General features: G+C 34.7%; 2 protein-coding genes across 3 annotated transcripts in view; both read right to left on the bottom strand.

The window, feature by feature from the left end:
• On the bottom strand, positions 1 to 9612 carry LOC130578142 (retinol dehydrogenase 8-like). 2 transcript variants are annotated; one of them, XM_057374036.1, is made up of 7 exons: positions 9559 to 9612; positions 6587 to 6655; positions 6051 to 6212; positions 4633 to 4812; positions 3474 to 3567; positions 1709 to 1892; positions 1 to 866 (listed from the first exon to the last, which is right to left on the bottom strand). In XM_057374036.1, exons 2-7 carry the CDS (start codon positions 6615 to 6617, stop codon positions 633 to 635), a joined length of 885 nt encoding a protein of 294 aa, XP_057230019.1. In that variant the 5' UTR covers positions 6618 to 6655; positions 9559 to 9612; the 3' UTR covers positions 1 to 632. The 2 variants fall into 2 exon arrangements, with proteins under 2 accessions (XP_057230019.1, XP_057230009.1); XM_057374026.1 differs by lacking the exon at positions 9559 to 9612 and having other exon boundaries at positions 6587 to 9342.
• Positions 9449 to 14707, bottom strand: part of CCDC18 (coiled-coil domain containing 18) — a gene marked incomplete at its 5' end in the record, with an annotated part of 21753 nt that continues 16494 nt past the window's right edge. The window contains 4 exons of the mRNA XM_057373157.1: positions 9449 to 9636; positions 12457 to 12604; positions 13076 to 13192; positions 14199 to 14298. Coding sequence (XP_057229140.1) covers positions 12491 to 12604; positions 13076 to 13192; positions 14199 to 14298 — 331 coding nt within the window. The remainder of the gene's footprint in view (positions 9637 to 12456; positions 12605 to 13075; positions 13193 to 14198; positions 14299 to 14707) is intronic.

The following is a 14707-nucleotide window of genomic DNA, read 5'->3' on the forward strand; positions in this document are numbered from 1 at the left end:
TTATGTTATGATGCTTCTAAAAATCATTTTATTGTTCACTAAGTGCAATATGCTAGTCACCATTGCCTATAAAGGAAGCATTCCGAATTTTATGGTAAATATATATTAATAATAAATATTCTATTTGTTACATTTTAAGATTGATTAAACTTTCTCTTACGTTGCTGATAAATAGGTCTTGGCTTCTGGAAATGAGAATACCAATGTGATTGAKGGATTACTATGCTAATTCTATCTTAATAAATAAAAACATGTAATATTTTTATGATACTAAGAATCTAAACARTTTGCATACTGTACACATCTTAGTGTGCATTACATTCTCATAAGTAAAGGGGATTGGGTTAATATTGAATACGCAAATATCAGTCAGCATTCATGCTCCTATGAAAACATCTATGGAAAAAGCAAACACTAAACAGAATGAACCTATAGTTAGAGGGTTTTAATTGCAAGGCTTTGCAAACTGTAACATTCGAGAGATACACATTGAACTGAATATCTTAGCTGAGCTCAAACAAGCTTCTTACATGCCTTTTCATAATTACAGACCAAAGGCATTTGAATGACAACATACTGTGTCATCAGTAGCTACAAGAAGTAATTGCAATTTGCACTATATAATCTCATACTTATTGTGAGGGTTTTCCCAGGTCAAAGCTCTTTCTACTTCTCCACCGTAGCAGTTTGATGAAGTTGAGACTTGCACTGAAGATTTTGTCATGCTGAAAAACCATTTTGTAGAATATGTCAATGGGTAGATCYCCATTTGGATCTGCATACTTCAGAGTTGTCATTGGAGTATACARGGTGTTGGTCTGATGGCGAAAAGGTGGGTTTTCTGCAAGAATTATCTTTATTGTGTGCTGTAGAGAAGGAGAAATAAACATTTTTAAGTACTTTTACCAAAATAGTAAAATACCAGTTTTCAGTTAAACTGTGGAAAAGTAGAAGAATAAAGTGCTAGAATTATATAAAACCCTCTATATTGTTTTAATAGAACTCATTAGAAGTTCTTCTTAAAGTATCTTAAGGCCATAAGAAGTATTTCTCTTTCTTAAGAGAAATAAGCATAGTGATAGCACCTGACACCTAAGTATCCTGAATAGTCTTCCAAAATGATTGTGGGCTTATATGCCCACAAAAGGCAAATCCTTCCCTTCACTGGGAAAGGATCAGGACAGTGCATTTTGCAGCAAGTTCTGTGAAACCTCAGTTGACACCAAAGCTATTCCTTACCAGCAAACACCTGAAATCATCATCCCCTCCCACAGCTTGCCTAAACTTGTCTTCCTGTAGGAAGCCCCAAGCACCAGAAACATCATATTTCTTCTATTGAGCCTTGGTGGACTGTGGTGGCTGAGTGAACTTCCCTTAGTGGAGGGATTATTAGTGAGATGGAGAGGACAGGGCWTTTCCAGTGGTGGGAGATCTGTGTGGATGCAAAGAGCATCTGATATCTCAGTAGTATTTAAATTACAATTCATAGTTGTCTTCAATACTTCAAAATCAACATTCTTTTCTTATTTTATATGCTTTTGCTTAAAATTCTGAAGATTCTCTTAAACTTTTAAAAACACTTTTTACTTGTGTATATTCCATTTTATTAAATCTAATGCTTCTGCCAGAAAAACCCACCAACCAACCACTGCATTTATAAATGATGAAGAAAAAAAATTTAAAAGAAGATGAATTTTTGATGAGTTACCTCTGCAACATCTTCAGCACTTTGTCCCAAGCTCTGGAAAATTTGTTTGTAATTTTTAAGGTAAATATTAGTAAACATCTCAGCTGTTTCTTCATCTGCAGCTGAAAGATCCATTTTCATTCCATCTTCAAACACTTTTCTTTCAAATTCTGTAACCACTGGCCCTGGTTCAATCAAACTTAACCTGTTCAAAAAAAAGGTCTACTGGTTGTTGACTATCCTCCATGGAAAATATACCTCTCAATCTGTCTCGAAAAGGAATATTGAGGAGTTGCACTAGCAAGCAGTATATAACAGTACCTTCTATAAGGGCAATCTATACTGCATTTTTGCTTTCCTGCTCCTCCCACCCATCCACATATGATGATGTAGAAATCTGCATAGTTTRATTTTCAGAGAAGTGCTATGATTTAATCCATGACAAAATGAGTGCAGTTGTTACCTGTTGTCTCATGGCTGTGGAATCTAAAGGTGATTTATTCACAAGAACAAAGCAGATTTAAGAAAAATAATTAATGAATGGTAACAAAATTCATTATTTTCTGGACAAAATTCTGCATAAGTTCCTTTGCTTCTCATGATRGAGTAGCTGAAAGAGATGGGGCAATTGCCCAAACGTGTTGGTGATTTTCTTTGTTGAGCTGTCAGTGTTACATAATTTATGATCCCACCACTCTATGATAATAAAATACAATATAGAGACTTTTACCGTGGGTGGACAGGTTCTGGCTGCTGCCAARTCTGAAAAACTTTGTTTTGCTCAGTAGTATATTATAGCAAATCATGGAAATACAGTTACTGGTCAGGTTTTTCCTGGTTCTTTTCTCAGGCAGTAAAGTAACTCCCAGCCACTGTGTTTATCAAAACATTCTTTGGGATTGGGCATCTTTTTAGCCTTGAGTTCTTCAGGGGATGTTGTAAAGGCTCTTCTTTAGAACTAAATCAAGCTCTTGACCTTCACAGCAGAAAAGCAGCTACTGCTGAAATTAAAGCCTTTTCTCTTGTATCACTCTTCCCATTGGACCTTGAATTTTTCCTATTATACTTCCTTACTTTAACCTCCTTTTTGCTSTGTCTGATACTCTTGAAATCTCATTATGAATTGTGATATATTAAGTGTATCATTACATTTATTTAAAATCCCTCCAGACTTTGCAGAACAATCTGCACAATCACAATTTTGTCTCTGAAATTCCACAACAGCAGCTGTCYTTTTTTCCACAAGGCTTAAACGCTTAGACACACATGGGCATTCACCAGTTGTTGGACTTTGCACAAAGAGCAGTAGCAGAATTACATGTGTGGATATACATGTGACAAATCAAACTAAGGTCATACACATGATGAACAGGACCAGTCTCTAAATACTTACTAAAATGTTAGAAATTAGTACACCACACTTCTCACTTTCCTTCCACCTCCCTTCATTGCAGCTATCTCACCCTGTGTAACATTCTGGTGGATTTGCACTTGCTCACTCTCTGTGATGAGCCYTTGAACTTTTTTATCTTTGAATTGCCTAAGAAGGCCATTATCCTTTCTAATAGCCTTTAACTGTTCAAGAGAACATGTTTATTTTAACAGCTAGATCTTTTTATTTGCCTACATAGCATGAAGAGCATGGGTATTTCTATGCCTTTTGTGATGTACAATTTTCAAGGGCTTCTCAGTCTGTTTAGCAGCAAGCTTAAAAGATATTTTTACTACCTCTACATATATTTTAAACTATCTAAAATATATTTGACACCAGTGGAGCAATACTTACTGCAGTTTGAACTTGAGTGCTTGTATAGCTAAACTTTCGCAGAATCCTTCCACAGCAAACTTAGATGCCGCGTAAACATCATTAAATAAGATGCCTGATGGTACAAACAAAACATCCTGAGAATGTGATTGTACCCAACATACTYGTAGTTTAATTTTAAAAACTCAGGTGTTTTCCCAAAATTTTTATAGTCTTCTGGGAAAACATCAGAAAAATCCTTGTGTATACTGAATCTAAAGAGTATTTTGTGCCTGTGTTCTCAAAATTGCTTAGTCTAGGAAAGATGCTTGCCTAATGGTTTTCCTCGTCCTAGCTGATGCTGTCGTCTCCTTGGATGATATTATTTTGTAGTCTAAGATATGAAAGTGTCTGTACATAAAACACTATCTGCATTATTTATCAGCAAGACTTTAATAGGCTCTAGATTAACAGAGGCTGAGTGTATTGCAGGAGATACAATTATGCAAGAGATCCAGCTTGCATCTGAGTGAATTAGAAAAAGCACATCAATCCATTTAGGTGGAATGTAAGTATTGTATTAAAATACCTATTCTTGGAGTTTGATGGAGAACACCTCCTCACCAGGATAATCCAGGTAAGATCAATGTCACAGTTGTAATAATTGAAAAAAAACCACAGCTAGACAGGATGGAATACAAGAGTAGGAATGTCATTATCTGGCACTAAAATTTGACTCTCAAGTTCTATGAGACTAAAACTTTACAAAAAGGTGGTGCAGCTRTCCAGGATTTTATTCTATTATTATTGTGTACTGTAGAGAGTGTGGTAAGCATGTTTGTCTGTTCCCATAATTTTTTCCAAGAGGAAAGAGAAAAGCAATGTGAAGGCCTATTTTCCAGATAATAAAAATAGAAAAAATTTAGAAATATGTATAGTCTAAGTTAAAACTCTTTAAAAAATTTAYTCTGCAGCTTTTGTTGTTAAAATACCATGATAGTAGCTGTGTAGTAACAAACTACCTGGATGCATAAAACCCACCATAAAACCACCCCTGGATTTGAGTTTTTTAGCGTTACAAAACACAAGAGTCAGAATGCCAGCTCCTAAGAATTKTTTTTCTTTTTAGATAAAAAGAGGAAAGCTTTAGACTTTGAATACAGAACTCTTAGTTCAAGCAAACAGGAAAAACCAACTTTACCTTGTATTCCCATGACACTGCTTATTATAACTATATGCCCACTCTTTCTCCTCTTCATGTCAGGCAAAATCTCCTTCAGGAGTCGAACCAGGCCAAAGAAGTTGGTATCCATCACAGTTTTCATTTCATCTATGGTCTGACATTCAATAGGTCCAATGAGCCCCATTCCAGCATTGCTCACTGCACAAAATGGGAGACAACAGCAAGCAAAAACCTCCATAAACATACACTTGTAATCTTTACTGGAAAGCATTTGAAAGTAATGTGAGGATTAAGGGTTAAATGATCCTAAATAATCCTTAAAGAAAGGATGAAAAAAAAAGGTTAGTCACTAAGGCTTTCCAAATACACTCGACATTTCCATATGTCTTTATTTTTAATTATGCTTTTAATCAAATTATCTGACATTTTGCATTTTAACTCATTTATTTCTGATTAATYCTTTTAAAAAGTATTAAAGGATTACAGGAAAATGAGTCAAGAATTACCTGTATTTATTTATAATTCAGTATTAAGTATTGGAAGCTACAGCCAATACGCATAGAAATGAACAAAAACCTTCCAAGAGTGATAGACCAAACCATATTTTGATCTATTTTCTGTTTTATTAACATTCATATCTTCAAGAGAAAATAAACCCCCGACAAAATAGACAAACAAACCAAAACACAYTTCCATTGATTTTTATTTGACTTCTGGATATTTATAAGTGGGGAATGATGATAGGACTGGTATTCTGCACTAGAAGTAGTATGTCAAATYAGAGTGTAATAAATTTTGCAGAAATTGTTGTTAAGCACTGCTTTAATAATTAATCAGAAAAAAAAGCAGGTCCATAATTTTCTATTAGGTAAGATTTATTAGCTGATGGTGTAAGCATTTCCATCTYAATAAAAGACTAATATTTATTTTTAGCAAAGCTATATGCAAACATTTCTTGTTGAATGACTGTAAAGTACAATTGCAATTCTCAATACAAAATGAARATATCCTTACTTGCTTTGTGTTTGTTCTTTTACTTGCTAATTCCCAAATGCTGCTGCTTTCTTAGTAMAGACAGTTGTTACCTTCATTGTAAAAAGGGCTATGCTTTTTCAATAGGGTAGAAAGTCTTGCTCATGAAGGTGCCAGTTTAGGCAAAATTTCTCACATTTACTAAAAATATGTATTGTTTTAGCCAAAACACCTCTCTGATCAAGTTTCTCCTTTGTAGGCAGGGAAAACAAGCTTCACAGAAGCAGGGTAAGATTTAATCCACTCATATCTGCCTGAAGTGTTAAGAATCTTGAACCAAATACTCTAAGTAATTATTACTTTGACAATTTAAAAAATACACTAATGAAACTTCTCCTGGGTATTTGAGACAATGTTTTGTAGAAATCTGATATCTGTTCAKAGCACACACATCCTGTACTTGCCTAGGACATCAATCCTTCTGTCAGGGATACTATTGACACAGGTTTTAATGGACTGTTCATCACAGACATCCAGTTGTTTGATTTCGAGGGTTTTGCCCAGCCTGTGACCTGCAGCTTCCTCCAGTGGTTCTTTCTTGGCCAGATTCCGCATTGTGGCATACACTGCAACACACCAGAAACAACACKTACCAGAAATAAACTCTTTATTGTGGCAGTCTTACTGAGCACTATCAAAGAACATTGCATGTACATCTAGATTTTAAATATCAGTGATAGAAACCAGATAAAAACTAAAAGTTAAAACATTCTATTTTCAACATATATTGTCATTAATTTCCCAGTCTGGTTCTAAAATCTTCAAGAAATTCAAAAGTAGAATTGAACAGTATGTTTTCAGTGTMTTTTCTTGACAGTAGAATAGGAAAACAAACCAGAAACAAGTCATAAAACTGAATACAAATGCCTGTTAAATCACAGGGAAAAAAACAGCACCATCTCAAAAAGTATGTTTTTATTAAGAACAGATAGATTGTTACCTTTAAATCTTTTCTGTTCATCTTTTGCCATTTTTACAGCTAGAGCCAGTCCAATTCCTGATGAGCAACCTGTAATGAGGACATTTCTTCTTGCCATTCTTTTCACTGAGTGGTTCAATTCTTCAGAGGAGCAACAATGTAAATGTACCTACAGCATAATGTGGCTGGCCTTTAATGGTATCTCCAGCATCCCTGAGTCAACAAATCTGAAAATGCACACCTGGACCTTGCATGATTAAGGGATAATCTCCAACTAGACAAATAGAAGCAGATGCTTCTACATGTGCTTGTAATCTGCATTACCAAAACTGATTCTATTTAATACAAAACTTGATTAATCTATAAAATGAGGCATTTGTAAACTACATGGATTTTTTTTTTTTAATAGAATAACCAGCTTGCACAGTACTGGCAGGAAAAGCCTTGCCACAGTTACAGTCAGTCTGTAGTGCCAAGTCCTCTACTCACATSTATGGAAAGTAAACTGCACCAGGAATTTACCAGTTTCAGCCGAGCGATCCCTCTGCTAAAGCTGTTCAGAATTCCTACACCTACAGCACCCTCCTTGTTCTTTTGTAACAGACTGAGGAATGGATTTCTTCCCTGGTGCCTTACTATTGTTAGAGTCCTGATAAGCATTACAGAAAAAAAAACCCATTGAAAAATGGGATGTGAATTCTGAAAGAGACAGGTTGTTGGACAGATTCCTCACATTTCATTTTGGCAGTGTTCCCAGTCAAGAACAGAGAAAGTGAGCAACTATGCTGCAGTGGAGACCTGAAAGGAAGATGTTGAACAGACCAGCTTCACTACATTCTTGCTAAGACTGAAATCTCTTTCAACACTTGACTCTGCAATTGACAAGTCAGAAATTTAAAAAAAATAAGAACTAGCCTAAAGTCTAAGTTTTGGAGAAAATACTTTGCATATAAACTGGATTAAACAGAGAGGCATTTGGACTGGCACTTCAGTGCAATTCCTGTTTAACATACAGTAACTGTAGGCATACTACATTCAGGAAGAAAATCAGTCCCTTGTTTCCTGAGTGACAGAAAAAAAATACCCTAATAAACAATTAGCCTAATGAACAGTGTTCAGCTAATTGCAGTGCCATTATACACAGTAAAATGTTTTCCAAGATTCAAAAACCCCATGTCAATGCARTGCACTTCAGAAGAATGAACTCAGTGTTCCAGTATTTGTATAGATGTAAACTGGTTATTAACTGAAAAAAAATAGGACACTACAGAAATATTTAAATTATGAAATTATGTTTAAAAAAAAGTCCATCCTTTCCAAAAGAAATAAATTGACTTGAACAGTATAAGTGGAATCGTTAASTTCTCAGGCAAGCAACAATAACAGCAAAACAGCAAAATAACTAAAGATAAAATATAATTATGATTATACTTATTTATCCAGTCCAACCCAAAGTTTAACCAGATAAGACAGTATACAGACAAAATTTTAGTGCAAATGCTATTTAGCTGATTCAGAGATTAGGCAAATTGCTTTTGCTGCTCATGCACATTTATATTTAGTGCATGTAGGAGGAGCAAACAAGGCTTTATGCAATGCTAGGTAGTGGCATTCCACTAGCGTTGTGATGCAGCTGTAATTACAGATTGGTTATATTTACCACTTGAAATCCTGATTTGAAGGGCTTATATATTCCACTGCTTTTAAAAATCTGTCTGAAATTTGATGCATGTACTTTTAGGCTGAAGCAAAGTGATGTGCATAAAGAGAATTAAAAAATAAAAGTTATTGCACTGGTCAACCTAATTCTAAGGTATATCCTTTCCAGTCATGTAGAGAAACAATTAGCTTGATTTAAAACACACAATATATTTATTTCTGTAAATAACAGTGGGTTTTGCCACATCATAATTTTCATAATAGTAGAATAAATAATCTGAAAATGCAGAAATACTTCAGGTGAGGGTATCTTGCCCTTATCACTGGTAGCAGAACGTGTGGCTGGTTTTGTAGAACTGCTTAATGTAGACCATGTGGCATTTGTGGAACATATTTACATAAAGTGAAAGGCCCAGTACTGCCCAAGGAGTTTAGCACACTGCCACTTGCAGAATTGCTGAAATACGTCAGATAGGATTGTTGGCCAAGATCCACTTTTAATATGCAAAACACTTAACTGAGGCCTGGTATTTAAACTRAAATATATTCAATTCTGTTCCTCTTCTGTACATCAACTAATCTACTAACTTGATTTTCTGAAGTATGAATCTCGTCTTAATGCACATAAATCATGTGTGCATTAATCAGAMTTAGACTGAGGCCTCAAAACCATATTTGCAGTTTCTGATGCTTATGCAAATATTAAAAGCGGGGCCATTAGCCATTCATACCAGCTAAATTGTGTAGTACTTTTGGAAACCTGGAAATAAATACATTTTACAACACACAGTTATGATGCAAATTTAATCAATGAAAATTTTGTACGGATTTTCATTTAATTAAAAATAACAAAAGAAACAAGCTCAAGCTTTATGGCCTGTCCCACAACCCTTTGCATCTTAAAGATACTGCTTGGAGTAAAGCAAGCAGGTTTTGCCGGTGTCTATGATCAAATCAGTGTCCCAAAACATCTTACAAATATGTCAATTTGAATAAGGTGTTGTGTCTGCAACACTGCATGCGTACAAAAAAGATAAAATATTCCCAAACAAAAAGTGTTGATAAGRTAGTACCATGGTGCTTTTAATTAGAAGTGAGAYAGGAAACAAGTACATMATTTWAAAAAAAACTTTAAAAAAGATGACAGCTGAAATTAATCCCTACAACTTAGGATATATAATTTTATTTTTAAGTATAAAAAATAAATACGTTATTCTATGAAGGCAATATCCCAATAACAGTAGGAAAAATAAAAAGGTTGTCATCTGCTTTAGTACAAATAACTACATTCCTTAGTTAGAAATACAATGTTAAAATTTCCTCTTTGAATGCACCTTTATGATGCCAGTAACCACATTCCTGGGTTGCTGCTTGTTCAATGAGCAGCAGTCATTTCTTCACACTTCTTGCTCCTGAAACAAAGTATCTCTGATTAATTACATTTCTAAATCAATTTGCACCAAGATGTAACTCCTCATTACTAAAAATTACCATAAAAATTCAAGAACACTAACAACAGGTCTCAAGTCCATGGCTTCCTTCTCAAATGCTGACCCCCTACACTGATGTTATTTTTTTGTTCCCTGTTACTGTAACTGGAGTGCATTTGCTTCTGAATGAGCACAACTTACAAATTTTCCACTACATAATAAGTTCTAGCAGATAAGTAGGAAGGTATTATGCAGAATATTTTTGAGAAGAAATCTTCATATGCAAATCCCTGTAAAAATTTTGTATAATGTAAATTTTGTACAGTACTATCTTTTGAAATAACTCCTCCGTGTAAGGCTTAAGGTTTCATGTTGGATTGCACAGTTGTTCTTAAGTTCCCAACTACKTAAGTTTCTATCAACTGAGGAAGTGCCTGTAAAGACGACATCAACAGTATTACAGTATCAAGTATCAAGAGGAAAAAAACCTATGATGTCTGCCAGAGCAAGAAAAATAGCAACACAAATGTAAGCTGTATAGAGAAATAAATGCAGCCAAACAGCATTTTTGAGATCGGAGTACTTCTGTTAATTTCTAGAGCTTTATCTTCCCCCTACCCCTCCTTTTAAAAACAAGTGTATATGCTGGATCTAATTATTCAACAGATCATTTCTAGAAAAAACAGAGTTTTAAGTCTCTTTAGTACATGATACACAGCAGCTATGTTTACATTAGGCAGGGTACAAGAGACTGTACCAGCCACTACTATTTCACATCATATTAYACTATGGTTCCTGTTAACTATGAATTTTAAAAGAGATTATGCTGGTTCTCTGTTTATCTGTGTTTAGCTAGGTGGTTATTCTTTATGAGGAGTGCTATACATCCTGTACACAAACACTCGTAAGTAGCATATGAGCAGCTTACAGTTAATAATTTTTTTATGCTATGCACATTTTTTCAAAAACATTGTAAAAATCACCCTTTTAAAAWGTCAATCAGTGTAATTTTTTCCTACTTCACTTACCAATTTAATACAATTTTGCTTCTCATTTCAAAAGGAACTATGGTCACAAAAATTAAGATTGCTATTAGTCCAATCTGCCTTTTTTTTTAATAAAGGTAATTACTTCAATTTTCCAGAAAARTGAAAAACCCATTCCTTATGTTCAGTAAGACATTTTCAGTTCCTTTATTTGGAATATTTACAGCTTCTAAGGGTAGCAGAGTGATGTTACAAAATCTTCACTGCAGATTGAAGCAGAGTAAAACAAAGRTTCAACTGAAAACTCTGTGACCTGGTTATTTTATGAGTCCTAAAGGGACAGAGTGGACCAGAACAGAAATCAACCCTCCTAGCAGTTCCTTCCCTGAACTAATATATTTTCTGTAATGAGCAAGGAAGGTAGTGTGTTAAGAAGAACAAGAATGAGACAGACTGTAGCCCTGGGCAAGACACACTGCCCCTCTATTCCCTAGACAGATTAGGCAATTTAGTTTTTAGAACTAGGACAGAAAATTTCAGTGGAAGACTGATCAATCAGTCTGCCATGGAGAAACTAATAGAAAAAGTGTTTTCTTACATAAATATACTCAATTTTTAACAAAGAAGGAACCACATCATATTCTAGGTGGAGGCAGAAGCCCTCTGCAACRTATTTCATATTTTACATAGAATGCTTCCAAAATCCCATGGTTTTTTATCTTCACTCCAATGAAAATAAAATTTCATTTCCTTATCCCAAGTCTCCTAAGGAACATGACTGGACATAGGTCTATTTTCGAAGCCTTTCTTAWATCATTCTTAGGCCTCTCTCTACGTGGTATTCTTTAGCAATTTGTCTGGAAAGAAAGGGTCTAGTCAGCAATTGTACAGGGCCTAGCTAGGAAATTCTTTCTTTCACAATCATCCCTTAGGAGAAGTTGGAAATTGTTAACAGTATGTGTGAAAGGTAGCAGCAATCACTGTCCTGTTCTGGAACATTGTCAATAACTTAAGAGAATTCAAGATGGAAGAGCTGACATTGCTTTAATTTGCAGTGAAAAACCTTCCTATTCAGTTGTGACATAGCCAAGCCCTCATGCTCTAGAACACAGATCAAATGCCTTTGGTGTTCACACAGAAATAAGGCTTCACTGACATCTCACCCAAGGGAAAAGAAACGCAGAAATACAGCATAATCRAAGTGGCAGAGGCCATTTTGGCTTTGATGTTTAGCTCCAGCTTGGAATCATGCTTGACCGAACTTAATTCTGCAGAAAGTTTGTTTATCTCAGATCCCATTTATACTTGTAGTGACTGATTCATGYACCAAACCAAAGATTTGTATAATTCATTAAGTTAGCCATCTTCTTGAGTCCCTCCATACACTACCATACACTGGCCAAAAAATTCTCACTTCTCGTTCTGACAAGCATGCAGATCTCACTGCCCTTTTGATGCAATAATTTTCACAAGATAGGTKCCCAAGTCAGAAGCTCTCATTCAGCATATTGGTTTTTTTCATTTCAAGGAAGACCATGCTGTCCATAGCCAGAAAATCAGGTCCCTGAAGACAGCCAGTAATCAAATTTCTCCAYAGAAAGCAAACAATTAAGAGTGTGCCATTAAGTTTGTAATTTTAATCTAATTAAACCAGTTTAATTTTAGGGGATTAAGATTCAGCAAACACAAGGATATAAAATACAATGATTCTGGGAGAAGTAATGACACTTAAAGAGACACCATATAATTTCTTCTAGGCAGTAGAGTAATGGCATTAAAAATCGATAATTACTTGTGCAGCCAAGGTATGTTTTACCTTTCCAAGAGCTTCTGGGCTATATTATTTTCTTTCATTTTCTTTTTTTCTTCAGCTGATTTATTTCCTGATCTCTCTGGAGCAATTCAAACTCTTTTTCACGAAGCTCWTCTTTAGAATGCTGGAGTTTCTTCTCTAAGCTCTCAATCTGAACATAAAATGCAATTAAATCAGAAAAAATATTTTACCAAAGTTAGAATAATTTTATTAAAAAMCAAACAAACACACATACAAAACAAAGAAAACTCACAAATATTGTCACTTTTACTGCTGACTTTGGATTCCTCTGTCAATTTTTTATTTTGTCTACATTTTCCTTTACTAAAAGAGTAGTTTGGGAGCTGCATCATATATGAAAGTGATAAAAAATAGGTTTTTTATTGAAAAAATAGGTTTTAGCTTTTACACTGTTACAGCCTTGCAAAATTTATAGTTTTAAGTGACAAAGTATGTTTATTGGTACGTTATTAAGGTACTTCCTTCCCTCTCCCCACAAAAAAAAAGAGTTTTCAGTTCCTAAATTAAATCTGGCCAGCTATTGTGTCCCAGGACCAGACTTTCTCACAGAATCAGCTGTCCTTTGTTAAGGAAACTGTGTGTCTAATTAAGCAAGAATTACCTGTTTATTGCATTCCTTTATTTCCAACTCTGACTTCTCTAAATTGCACTGTAATTGAATTATTTGTTGTTCCATTTCTCCCTTATGTTCACGAACTGTCATATCCAATTGTGCAATCTAGAGGTAAAAAGGAAAGAAAATTAAGTATTTAATTTTGAACTAAAATACAGATTAGAAACAATATTACAAATTATGAGAGCAAAAGGAATGAAATTAATGCTTTGTAGCCTCAAGAGTACTCTCTCAAGTAGTCAATATAAAGCTATACCCTAGCTGTTTCATTTAAATTGKGGCCAAAYATAAAAATAAAAGGRRAAAATTGGGAAAAAGTCCATAAYTGAATATGTTAAGTGCTCATATGCAGAATGCAASCCTAGTTCTCCTTTAAAAAGAAGTATGTGTAGTTTATTATCCACCTTGTTAGGAACCTTGCCAARCCAAAAGAAATCAATTCATGAAATGCTTTGATGAATTTCTGGAGCAGCTCACKGTAGCAAAAATATAGTGCAAGATCTGTCCTCCTTACAGTGTCAGTTCCTTAAACAGATTYATTCAAATTCCCACTCCTCCTTCTCTCTGAACCTCAAATATTCTTGAATACAAAGGCTGGTAACTCCTGCAGGAAGAGGCTTATTSTAAGTGACAGAAGAAGAATTTTCCCATGATGGGCATCAAGTCCTGAAGCCAGACCAAAGACTGAAAATATTTCAAGTGAGCTACAGAAATTTATTCACAACAAAGATATCACTTCATATTTAGAGGCTGCTTTAATGTGACTCAGATATGCTCCAGTGGAAACAAGGAAAGGAATCTATCATCTCCAAGCACTCTTCAGCACAGATCTTTCCTTCCTCTTAGCAAACGTCAAGATGAGAACAGTWATCCCATAACTATCATTAATGAAGACCCTTCGGACAGGTTCTATCATAAAGCTTCTGTTCTATCAAAACAAAAGTCTGTGGTCCCTTAAGAGAGCACAATCTGATTTTCCTGGTTGACACTGGCTGTAGTAACCAGTACAGTTTGAGACAATACATCAAAGTAACCAAACTGGCAGGCTTTTTTTAAGTTATTACCATACAGCAGGAATAATTGACAGTAACATGCTTAAAAATTATCTGACCTGAGCTACTCTTTGTTTCAGTTCCCAGTTCCTTGCTTTCAGTGCTTGGTCCATSTCAAGGAGTTCTTGCTTTTTGTCTTCAATTTCACTCTTGCAATACCTGAAATTCTCATATGTTTAAATACTTAATACACATTCATTTACTTAAAATATCCAGCTTGAAAATCATGAGATCTATTACTTAAAGCATGTTACCCTATATGAGAATCAACTAATTGATTGCAAGGAAACAAACCCAAATAGAATAATTCTGTTAATTATATTCCAGGTGGGAAATTCCTAATAACTCTATTATTCGGGTTATTTAATTGGCTATATCAGGATCCTTTAAAAAGAAAGTATCATTAATTTTTGGTCAGAAAGGAAACTTGACTATTCTTATGATTACTTCAGCTTTGGAATTCAGAAAATAATTTCAGCAGATTTTTAAACAGAATTCCCAAAAAATAATTCAGCACCACTTTTAGAAATTAAAGAAGAGCCAAGGATCTCAAGTATCAAGTTATCTT

This window comes from Malurus melanocephalus, unplaced genomic scaffold, assembly GCF_030028575.1.
Source record: "Malurus melanocephalus ecotype Western Australia unplaced genomic scaffold, MMel_1.1 scaffold_8, whole genome shotgun sequence".
Taxonomy (NCBI): domain Eukaryota; kingdom Metazoa; phylum Chordata; class Aves; order Passeriformes; family Maluridae; genus Malurus; species Malurus melanocephalus.